General features: G+C 48.9%; 2 protein-coding genes across 2 annotated transcripts; one reads left to right on the top strand and one right to left on the bottom strand.

Moving 5' to 3' along the window:
* Positions 1-2,739: 2,739 nt before the first annotated feature.
* On the bottom strand, positions 2,740-6,576 carry LOC131269791 (uncharacterized). Its single transcript, XM_058272306.1, has 4 exons — positions 6,322-6,576; positions 6,062-6,251; positions 4,663-5,958; positions 2,740-4,540 (listed from the first exon to the last, which is right to left on the bottom strand). The coding sequence occupies exons 3-4, from the start codon at positions 5,875-5,877 to the stop codon at positions 4,334-4,336; spliced, it is 1,422 nt and encodes a 473-aa protein (XP_058128289.1). The 5' UTR covers positions 5,878-5,958; positions 6,062-6,251; positions 6,322-6,576; the 3' UTR covers positions 2,740-4,333.
* A 536-nt stretch (positions 6,577-7,112) lies between these two features.
* On the top strand, positions 7,113-9,886 carry LOC131268666 (brahma-associated protein of 60 kDa-like). Its single transcript, XM_058270906.1, has 3 exons — positions 7,113-7,357; positions 7,443-7,621; positions 8,155-9,886. Exons 1-3 carry the CDS (start codon positions 7,247-7,249, stop codon positions 9,380-9,382), a joined length of 1,518 nt encoding a protein of 505 aa, XP_058126889.1. The 5' UTR covers positions 7,113-7,246; the 3' UTR covers positions 9,383-9,886.
* The last annotated feature ends 2,313 nt before the right edge of the window (positions 9,887-12,199 follow it).

Raw genomic sequence — 12,199 nt, 5'->3', positions numbered from 1 at the left:
CTCTCCGCCTCGGTGCCGTCCTCGCCACCGCCGGGCGATCCGGGCTCCGTCAACGTGCGCATCTCCCCGTCCCCGTTTGCCTCGGCGCTAATCCGCGACTCCGCACCGATTTCCAGCAGCGTCTGGAAGATGTTGATCGAGGGCGACACTAATCGAATTACGGTGGAGCCACTGGCAGGGCTGCCCGGTGCGAACGCCACCGTTTTGCGCCTCGTGCCACCAGCGCTAGCGCCCGAGCCCTTCCGCTCACCCGCCGGACGGAGATCGAACGGTGACGTGGACAGGCCGGAGAACCGTCGGTTCGAGCCCGCGCCCTCGTCCTCGTCGTCGTCGTCGTCGTCCCTGTAGTTGTCGTACGAGTATTCCTCCGACGAGGCGGTCCCGATTGACGCCGTCCAGGAGCGCAGCGAGACGGCCGAGATCGACGACTTGACCGGCGACAAGTTCGATCTGGAATCACACAGAGGACACAACGGTGACACTGCTTGGACAGGACCTGCCTAACGATGGCCCACACAATGGCACGGTCACTACAAGAACCACACGAGCTGCGCGAGTTTGCTTCCCTTCTTCGCCCCTTGGCCTGGTGACCACAAACTCTAAACCCTGCACAACTATCACTAATTAGCACACGAGATAAACGTGCGATTGAATGTTGCTTAAATGTTGCCTTTTGCTTGCTGACCTTGCGTGTGGATTGATAAATTTATTACTTGTTATTTGTTCCGTTGAGAGCGCTGGTTGACAAACGGCGGGTGGAGATCGGCACTAGCTAATTTTCACTACCTGCGTTTCAACGAAACTCACTTCCCGGAACGAACGAACCGCGGGGGGAAAGGACCGTAAAGACGGTAAGGTACTATCTGAGCGCAAGACCAGAATGCAACTGAAACGTGCTCGGGCCATGGCAAACTTTGTTCGACAAAGAAAACGGAATCCTTAGAAATCACTTTGCCTCGTTGTTGGTGGAGGACAAGAAACAACCACACAATTACCAGCCGACACCAGGCAAACGCGGTAATCCTATTAGTGCCTTGGGTCCAAACGGTTGACGCTGTATTCGCCACAATATGAGAATATTTGGGCAAATCGATTCCCAATGTACCGCCAGGGTATATTATTACATTTCGAAAGTTTTGTTACAAAAGGAAAAACAAACAACGAACGTAAGTTGTGACAACGTTTGTCTGCCCAATTAACCGACTTTAAATAATAAAGCATTCGTTAATCAATCTTACCGAACGCAAAATTATCCCTCCTTAGTTCAGGGCCTACTTCGTTGACTTCTGTTTCTGGAGAATACATTTTTTGACATCAAACCATTTTCTACAATTATTTTAAACTGGTGTGGTTTTTCCATCTTTACAGTATTTCGATTTTACTTGTTCATCTATTAAAATTTAATAAGATTGCACTCTTTCACGTATTTTTTTAAAGTTCAAGTCCACTCCCTCGTCAATCGATTGAGTTTTTATCGTTGCAAAACGTGGCCAAGGGCTTCTCTGATCGGAACTGATTGATCCCAATCAATTTGCATAGAACAATTGCTACCTCGCTCCAGCAGAAGACGGTCATCTTCCGAAGGAGAGGTGTTGATGGTAGTTTGGGAACGAAGTTGATCGAAATGGTTGATCGAACCAAATTGGCTGGAAAGTAAAATCCCCCCACAAACCGTGCAACCGAAGCGCCGTAACACTAACCGAATTAGTTAATTAGCTAGTTAATGCTTCCACAAATATTGGGGATAAGTAATGCGATATGCTTTACGCCAAAGAAGCAAAGACTTTCCCATGCCCACTTGAACATTGCTTTGTTTACAAGGACTTTCAATACGGCACAAAACATATCAAGAAACAGATCATCTTACCCATCACCCTCGATCGCGTTAGAAATGTTACTGCTTTCGGGTATGGTGCCACTAATATTGTCGCCACTGCTGCTATCGTCACGGCCGTCGACATTCCGTTCACCGTCGCCGGAAGCTTCAACGTTGCATCTTTCGTCCACATGCCCCTCCTCGTTCATGATGCCCAACTATACACTGGTCGCCTTGCCACGATCTAAGGGAAATATGAACGTCAAACGACCTGGTAATCCTTCTTATGATCGAATCGAATCGGTGCAACCCCAAACGTAGGCTAAGAACAAATTTTACTCGAAGTTGAAAACCGAAACCGGTTCAGCTGGAAGCTACGTTTCGATGCAGACTAACCGCCGCACGCCGACGGGACCGGATCGGCCGAAATGAGCACCGAATGCAAACGGCAATAAATTAGAGTATTCGCAACAGATTGCCGCAAGGGCAAAGATTACTAGGCGCAGGCAAGTGTTGCGTAACATACCGGGTCGGATGTACCATTAAAAAATTGACGACACCCTCTCCCGAGGGGATTCCTTGCTAATCAGGAAAATTGGAATATCGGTCAGGCGGGGGGTGTTTTCCGATTAATGGAATCGCATTCGTTTTGGGGTTGACTGCAAACATCAGTTGCCTTTCGACATTCCATGGCGGAAAAGCACAGGCGTGTTTCACATTCATCATATCTATACTGCTTTGAATAGAATTTGTATTCTGAAATAAATACCCATAAAATGTAAGAATAGAGCGGAGAATATTTTAATTAACACGAACATGTTTTTGTTAAATCCACCTTACCTTTTTCATTGGATTAACCTAAAAACAATTAAAAAGTATAGATTGAAAGCGATTTGGATGGCTATTGAATAAAGGACGCAACGTTAGCTTTTTGGCAATCCAGTTCATATTCGTTTTATCGTTCAAATTAGGTTTATCGGTAAATAAAAAAGAAAAACTATCGACTGAACTCGAGCGAGAGAAAAAAAAATGCCCTAAGACGCCTTTAAGGTTAAGCTACGCGCATACTGATAGTGTGATTACAATAGTAACTGTGTCCACAAAATAAAAGAAAAGTAGGTTCCTATCGTAGAAATGATTGCTGGGGAGAGCTGTGACTAATTTTGATTTGACCTGTATACTAGACTTAAAATAGAATTAAAAAAAAAAGTGTTGCATGCCAAAGCGGATGAATGAAGAGGCCAACGGTGTAACGTTAGGAATGGCGAGAAGTTGGCGATTTGAGGACACAGTTTTACATTTTTTCATTGGTATTTCATCTCATGCAAAGCGTTAGCTTGTACGAAAATATAAATCAGAAGAAGAGAATTATTCGCGCGGGAAATTTTGTTTCCATCAAACTAAAGAAAAAAGAGCTTGCGAGCTGATCGCTCTTGCGCTTCCTATCGTTTTTACCTCCAATTCGGAACAATACGATCTATCCGTTCGTTCATCTCTTCTGTTTGTGTTCTATATAAGTTTGAAAATTTAAATTAAAGTTTGAAGGAAATTTAAACTTTAGTTAGTGATTCTACCAACGCTCAAAAAACGACATATATATTCTAGCTGGTCGTTCGACGCATGCCTTGTTGCAAGTAGATTTCAGGGCTTTACGTAGGAATTTAAAAAATTTGAAGAAAAAAGTGAGTCTGTTACCCGATGGAACTATTGTTCCATCAGTACCAAATTGTGAACATGTGAGAATCGCCTCGGTAGCTCTAATCGAATGACTTTCCTACCTTCTTCCTTCGCATGCATACGTGCAAATGATATTCCAGCTTTTGCATAGCAATCCAACCTAACTCTTTTCCTGAAATATACTAACTGTTACGCTGGTCGTCTATCGATTGATACCTTTTGTCAATTAAATTCCATCACTGTACGTATGATCATTATGTTTTGAAGAATTAATAAGTTGAAGAAAACGGAAAAATAATGATCAATTAAACGGTGGAGCATTGCTACCATTCAATACTAACCTGCAAATATGTGAGAATCGTCTCGGCAGCTCTAATTGGACACTTTTCCAATATGCTTCCCTATTTCGCATGCAATCGTGCGAATGATGTTCCAGCTGCATAGCAATCAAAATCGAACCTAACTCCTTTTCTGATTGGTACCTTTTACCATTAGAGTTCATCGCTGCACATATGATTGATTTGTTTTGAAGAATTAAAAAATCGAAGAAAAATGAGCAAAAGAAAAATAATGGTCAGTGGAACGATGGAACTATTGCTCGCATCAATACCAAACAGTAAACCTATGAGAATCGCCTCGCTAGTTCTAATCGGCCACCTTTCCTGTACGCTTCCTTCCTCCGCATGCAAACGTGCGTATGATGTTCCGGCTGTTTGCATAGCAATCAAAATCGAACCTAACTCCTAACCTGAAATATACTAACTGTTACGACTCCCGCTCACTCGCCCACCACCGTGGGTGCATCCCGCGGGCTTCCCTGGGACTTATCACAGCTGGCTGTTAGAAGGTGTGGAATATCGGTGGCTGCTGTGTGCTAGTGTACCGCGGATTCACCAGCAGACAGTTCATCGGCTGGCCATCCAGCTGGCGATTGTGGTACACTTCCACTGCCTTCTCTGCATCCTGCAGCGTGTGGTAAATCACCTCGGCGATGCCCGGGCGTACCAGGCGCGTCTCAATCAGGTCACCGATGTCAGCGAAAAGTTCCTAAAGTTGAGAAGAAGACGAAACACATTAAGACAAAATCGTGAATGATCGCTAGCGTTCTCGATATTGATTTGGTTTTACATTTCACGTTGAAACATATCACGTGACAAACCTTCACTTACCTCGATGTCCTCGTGGACAACTTTAGGATGCAGGTTGCTGACGACAATACGGTACCCGGCTTTCGGTGGTGGCGGAGGAGCCGCCGACGAGCCGCGGTACACCACCGCCGATGTCACGGTGGCCGGTTTGCTTTGGGCGGCCGGCTTGTACTTGAAGGGATCGGACATCTTCGCGAAGATGCCCATCGATTCAGCTGCGTTTGGGGCGCGCTCGAGCCGAGCCTTGATGTTCGTCGCGTAATCCTTTGCTCCGTCGCTCGATGGTGGTGGCGGTGACGATTTGCGGAGAATTCCGCGTGGCTGGCGTGGCGTCGGTTCGTATGGCACCATTAGGGCGGCGTCCGGCTGGTTGAACAGTTGCGGGCGCGGCAGGCGCTCGTACTTTTCGAACGGGTCGGACCACGGCAAATCGACGAGCGAAACCGGGCGGAGGGGCGACAGTGGAGTGTCGGACGACCCGCCGAGCCCGGAGCGGAAGCGAGGCAGTGGCGGCATGTCAGACCACATCTCGTTGCTCACCGTACGCGATAGCGGCGTCGGCGGGATGTCAAGGAGCGATAATGGTTGGCGCCGGGTCGGGGTGTACAGCAGATCGTCGTCTGGCTCGTGAACCGCATCCAAATCCATGTAGGTCGACCGACTCGACCGTTGCTGGCCGCCACTGGATGTGCTGTAATGTCGGTCGCCGTTCGACTCGTGAACCGCATCCAAATCCATGTACGTCGACCGACTCGACCGTTTCTGGCCGCCACTGGATGTGGTGTACAGCCGGTCGCCGTTCGACTCGTGAACCGCATCCAAATCCATGTAGTGACGGTTTGTGCGATGATGATGACCGCCACGGTTGGAATTTGCGTGCGAGTGGCGTCTGCCGCCACCACCGCTACCTCCGGCACCGTTCAAGGCAGCTCGCCGTTGTGCCTCGTAAGCACGGTTCCGTAACTTAACCCGCGCATCAATATGCCGGTTCTTTTGTACGAGTTTTTCTCGAGCGTCCGTCATTTTGCTTCGAATTTTAGTATATATAACATCGCGTGCATCGCGCACTTGGTTCGCTGGGCGTTGCCCCCTGTTGGTCGACGGCCACTGATGTCCGGATGCATTGGCATGACCTCCTCCTCTGCCTCCCGGTGGTTTCGGCCGTGCGGCGTTTTGGTTACGTTGGAGCTTCTGGTGCCGTATGATTTCATCCAAGCTCATGGAATTTATATCCATCTTGAGTAGTTTATTGTGACGGTTTTGCCCGCGCTATCGCACTATTCCAGTTGATCGTTGGTTGGCTGAGTGCGAGGATTGCTGTGATAAAACAGAAACACAAAATTGCAATACATGTTTACCTTCTACATACCTCAATGCATTTTGACAATATGGCAGCGTACAAGCGGACGATAAAACTTACGTGCTCTAGGTATGTAAATGTGTGGCTAAAACCAAACGGTCGTTTCTTTTATCGATGAGGTACACGCGCGCGCGTACACACATGCACGCAAGCACAAACGACGCGCACGTCGAAAACACGCAGCCACGGGCGCGATTTAGCAGCCACCGGCTTGCAAAGCCTCAACCACTAGCGCAAGATGTCCGAAACGCTGGAAACAGAGCAAAGCCACGCAAACTTTATACCGGCTCCATTTTGTAAAACTCTTCTCAACTACCTACCCGGCAATAAGACAATAGGTGTGAACTGTAACGCACGGCAAATAGATGTACTCGTCCAGGCGAGCCGGAATCCAGCTCGAGCCGAAAAGCAAGCGTCTCCTTAGCCAACGCTACACTTTCCGCAAAACCGACGGCAATCGGATGTAGATGACAAAGTCTTACTCCTTTCCTACCTTGATTCGTTGAATTCCGACGACTTGTATTGCAAAAGCAGTTCGACTAGCGCCGCTTCGTTCAATGGTTTTTTACGACAATGATGGCTACCTTAATGCAGGGACGCTCACGTACCCGACCGAAATGAAAGAAGCTGTCAAAGTGCAAGCTGTCAAAGTTAAAGCAAAGGGCTAGTTTCACGCACCGTATACACACGGAAAAAGCAGGAGACGGCAAACTTGGTTTTCGATTTGGCTAATTCCTTTGCAGACCATCATTTCTGTATCTTTCTGTATTGTTTGAAATACATTAAAACCTGTTTTGGTTGGTTTTGTTTACGATATAAACGGTTTGTTGTGCTTCTGCCATCATTAGGTGAACTGGTAGAGCTGGTATCAAGTAGAGAAATTTTCTCATTGTTCTGGTATTTTTGCCATTTCTTTTGTCGACGAAATTATTTATCAGCAATAGAGATTTTTTTGTTATAGCAGCCATTTCAAATATTTCCATATAGCACATGTATACAACTTGCTACAAACCGAATGTAAAACGTCAAGTAACTCACGGTGACGAAAAGTAAAACAAACGTCGGCACTCATTTGTCGCAGGCGTTCAATGAGCGACCGAACGACGCTGTCAGCATTTGGTGTTGTTTTTATTACGTTGCTCGTTCTCCATTTTAGTTTCAGTTCAGCGAGGGGAAACCATTATTTAATTTTACTGCAGGTGAGCCATGCAATAGTGCATCCTTTGTGGCGTTCACTGGACAAAAATGGCACAACGATTTCCGCCAGCCGGTGGGATGCCGCAGCGCTATGGTTCCCCCGGACCGTCTAGTGCACCGGTGATGCGGCCATACGGAGCCCAACCAAACACATACGGGGTAAGCACAGCAATCGCATTTTACAGACGGCAAGGGATCGCTTCTAACGATAGCATATCCAATTCTCCATGTCGACCATGTCCAGGTTCGTGGGTATTCCCCGCAGCCACCAATGGGTGGTCCGCCACCGCAAAGTCAACATCTCCACCAGCGACCAATGCAGGCCGGATATCAGGGTGGCAACATGCGCGGTTCTCCGATGGCTGGAAGCTCCGGTAGCGGTAGCAAACGCGGCGCCGACCGCAACGCGTCTCAACACAAGCCGTAAGTAATGGCAATGAGTCGGTTTCTTGTACGAACTTGGCCAAAGTAGGTAGATGACGCAATTTCAATGCTTCTGTACCTGCATTCGTTTTTATTTTTCGATCCATGTTGGGCGGCGCCGTTTCATGGAGAGCCGTTCATTTCATTCATTTTACCCCGCGTCCACATGGCATAGTAGCGTAGCGATTTTGACACTCCGTCGTAGTGAAAATGTTGGTCGAGAGGCCTTAGCCACGGCCATAAAAAATAGTTGACACTACGACGGAGTGTCAAAATCGCTACGCTACGATGCCGTGTGGACGCGGTCTTACAAATGCGCTTCATATAGATTCGGTTCTGGTAATGTTCAATGAACAACACGTAACACGATTTTCATGTTTTCGTGAACTTTTACGTTGGAAAATTATGTTTGTAGCAGCATGCGGATGTGTTGTTTGTTACATACTTATGTTTTAAAAGAGGCTATCGTAAAATCTCATTACGTATTGCTTGTTTGATTGTAAAATAACCATCGATTTGTTATACTTTGTTAGGGGGGAGTACCAGGCAAAGAAGAAAAAGAAGCTGGCGGACAAGATACTACCGCAAAAGGTGCGTGACCTGGTGCCGGAATCGCAGGCCTACATGGATCTGCTCGCCTTCGAGCGTAAGCTGGACGCAACGATTATGCGCAAGCGGCTCGACATCCAGGAGGCACTGAAGCGTCCAATGAAGCAGAAGCGCAAGCTGCGCATCTTCATCTCGAACACGTTCTACCCGAGCCGCGAGCCACCGGACGGTGTGCTGGATCCGGCCCAGCAGATGGGTGGCGATGCGAGCGGGCTGGTCGCGTCCTGGGAGCTGCGGGTCGAAGGCCGCCTGCTCGAGGACGGCAGCAAGAACGACCCGAACAAGGTGAAGCGCAAGTTCAGCAGCTTCTTCAAGTCGCTCGTGATCGAGCTGGATAAGGAGCTGTACGGGCCGGACAATCATCTGGTCGAGTGGCACCGGACGCACACGACCCAGGAGACGGACGGGTTTCAGGTGAAGCGGCCCGGCGACCGTAACGTGCGCTGCACCATTCTCCTGCTGCTCGACTACCAGCCGCTGCAGTTCAAGCTCGATCCGCGTCTGGCCCGGCTGCTCGGCGTGCACACGCAAACGCGCCCGGTCATCATCTCGGCCCTTTGGCAGTACATCAAGACGCACCGCCTGCAGGACGCTCACGAGCGCGAGTACATCGTGTGCGACAAGTACCTGGAGCAGATCTTCGGCTGCCAGCGCATGAAGTTCGCCGAGATACCGCAGCGCCTCAATCCGCTGCTGCACCCACCCGACCCGATCGTGATCAACCACGTGATCACGGTCGAGGGCAGCCTGGACAACAAGCAGACGGCCTGCTACGACATCGATGTCGAGGTCGACGACTCGCTGAAGAACCAGATGAACAGCTTCCTCATGAGCACCGCGAGCCAGCAGGAGATCCAGACACTCGATGGCAAGATCCACGACACGGTCGAGACGATCAACCAGCTGAAGACAAACCGGGAGTTCTTCCTCAGCTTCGCCAAGGACCCGCAGACGTTCATCCACAAATGGATCGTGTCGCAGAAGCGCGACCTCAAGGCGATGACGGACGTGGTCGGCAATCCGGAGGAGGAGCGCCGGGCCGAGTTCTACTACCAGCCGTGGACGCAGGAGGCGGTGTCGCGCTACTTCTTCACGAAGGTTAACCAGAAGCGTGCCGAGCTGGAGCAGGCGCTCGGCATCCGCAACTCGTAGCCACCTCGTCGCGAAGGGTTCACGAATCTTGATGCCATGCTGGGAGATGACGCGTATACATATATATTTTGTTTTACCTTTTCTCTCTTTTCCGTTACATTATACACATTTGCGAGTTCGTTCTTTTTGTAGTTTCCGGTCGCATATGACAAACGTTCGTTTAATCACGGTTTTTTGTTTAACAAACACACACAAACATACGTTATTTTCCGGCTCTGTCTCCAAAAAACATCCCCATCCCATCTCGTACCTGAATAGATGTGTGACCGATTGTTGGTGTGGTTAGGGTTCACGCACGGATGCGGATGTATGGCCGTTGTACAAAAGCGTAAGAGGAACGTAATGTTTTCCGCGAGCCCCACCGGGGAGCAACAGATTTAACACTGACGAAACCTTATACGAAAACGTTACGGATCAAGTGCAAACGATCTTTTGTTTTTTGCAAACGATTTTCTGGGTAAAATGAAGGAATATAAATAAAGAAACAGTTTTAGATGGTCATAACTTTCTTTGTTCCTTTTTTTTCACACTAACCAGAGAAAAGTAAGTGTAGTAAAGTTCTACCTTTTTACTTAAACTTTGTTCTTACTTTTAGTGGTACCTGTGTAAGAAAACCTGCGCACATCGTGGATGGGATGTATCGTTTATTATGGCCTATAAGAATGTCTCATACAGCAGCTTGAATAATACCGTTTGCGAGTGATGAGCACGTTTCCTCGTGCCATTCGTTTCGCACGTTTCTCAAACCCCCGGACCATATATGCAATTGGTACAATCGGTGGGTTGAGTGAAGTTGAGTTTATTTATTTTCATTTTACATAAAAAGGTTATTAATACTATTGCGGTGCTTGAGCACCAGCATTGCTCCGGTCGAAACCATCCACTTGAATCGTCATCAAATCCATTACTTTAGTTCAACTAGGCACATTTGGTAGGCTCGCAAGGTCTATTTTACTTTTCCAGTGAAAAGTCATATAGCTTTGCGTAAGTAATTCAACTTTTTTGTAAAAATTTCGCTAACCGGAAAGATGACAGATGTTACAAATGCCAGACTTATGTCTAGCTACACTGGGACAACTTGTCGGTGCTGCTCGTTGAAGAATTTTCTAAAAAAAATGGCTTAACTAATGTGCAGATCGCATGAATAAGAAAATGGAAAAGAACTTTGGAGACGTTGATAAGAAAAAAGGCGTTGGGAAATAAAAAACAAACAAAAGGGAAAAGATAATCTAAGTGTTAGATGATGAATGTTTTCAACCATTCCCCACATATCATCATCAATTACGAATTCCGTTGGTGATTTTCAGATCATTTGTTGATTGGAAAACTATGCCGAAGTCGTGCCAAACTTATGCGTCCTGTTTTCATGAGAACGTTGTGGTGTGTCCCCCATCTTAATGGCCCACAGATATCCTTTTTATGCTTCGACGACGTCATCACAAATGTTCTAGGAGTGGATTTGAGCAGTAGTTCCCCCTCCTCTTCGAACTCGGCGCAGTCGTCCATCACACACAACCTAATGGTTATTGGAGATCTCTCATATGCCTCTCGCTTCGTACCGATCTTCTGCTAAACTTCTACTTCTTCTAGATTTTTTTCCTGTTCTTTGCTTAAATGGATAAGTCAGTCCTCACTCGTCTTGCTTTTGGGGAGTTGAACCCATGCGCGTGGGGTAACCGCACGGACCATCCCGGACCTGGATATCATGCCAGGTTAATACTTCTACCGCTATCTGAAGTTCGAGCTTTCTTATCGAGACGGACGTTTGCTACATTCCGTACACTTTGCGTATGCTTATACTAACTTTGTAGCTTTTTACAGAGGTCACGACCGGGCTGACGAGCTAGGGGCAGCCGTAGAATTGTTCAGCGGCACTGGTTCCCGCTGCGGCGTACTGGATGTGCTGATGCTGGTGCTGATGGTTGCCGAGACCGTGGTGTAGTTGTTGCTGCACCAGTGGCAGCTGGTGCTGTTGAAGCTGCTGATGATGCTGCTGCTGCTGCTGCTGCTGGAGGTGCTGGTGCTGGTTCTGTTGCTGCTGGTGATGGTGCTGGTGGATGAGGTGATGCGGTTGAGCGGCAACGTCGACCGTGGTAAGTCCGATCGGTGGCATGTACGGGATGTTGGTCGGATAGTTGAACATGGCACCGGTCGCGCTGACGGTGATGGCGCAGGGCGTGATCTGTTCTTCGGGGGTGGGATGATGCAACAGCATACCGGGGGCGACCTCGGCCTGCACGTACCGCTCGTCGAGGCTGGCACCCTGCCCATTGTGGAGCGGTGTATAGCTGGCACTGTAGGCGAGTCCTGGCGTTGGCGAGCAGTCGCTAGCCGCTGACGTCGCGAACGTAAGAGATCCTCGCGTCTGAGTGGCCGTCGCTGGTGGTGTTGCCGACGGCGGCGTCGGCTGTTGGTCGTTGCTGGTGCGCTGCTTTTCGGCTGACGGGAGGGTGTTTGCGACGGTGGTTTCGCTTCCATTGCGGTGTTGATAGCCCGAGCCCGAGGTGGACAGGTCGGCGGCTATGTGCTGTTGCTGACGGTGGCCGCGGTGGTGCAGGGTACCGGATGGTGCGTTCACCGGGAGCTCCGCTGCCGGCAGGCTCTCTTTCTCCTCCTCGTCACCCTGGCGTTTGGCGGTCTCTTCGGCGGTGCGGCGCGTGCCGGCTGCAGCTGGAAGCAGCTGCTGATGAGCCGTCGGACCCCCCATGTACTGGTCGAACGAGACGTGAAGTTGATCCGCCACCAGCACATGCGGGCCCTGCTGGTGGTAGTGGTGCTGCTCGCCACCGGGGATGGCCGTCGCTAGCAGATTGTAGC

Source organism: Anopheles coustani, chromosome X (genome assembly GCF_943734705.1).
Source record: "Anopheles coustani chromosome X, idAnoCousDA_361_x.2, whole genome shotgun sequence".
Classification (NCBI taxonomy): domain Eukaryota; kingdom Metazoa; phylum Arthropoda; class Insecta; order Diptera; family Culicidae; genus Anopheles; species Anopheles coustani.
Note: the sequence above shows the minus strand (reverse complement) of the source record. Positions and strands in the feature narration are given on the sequence as shown.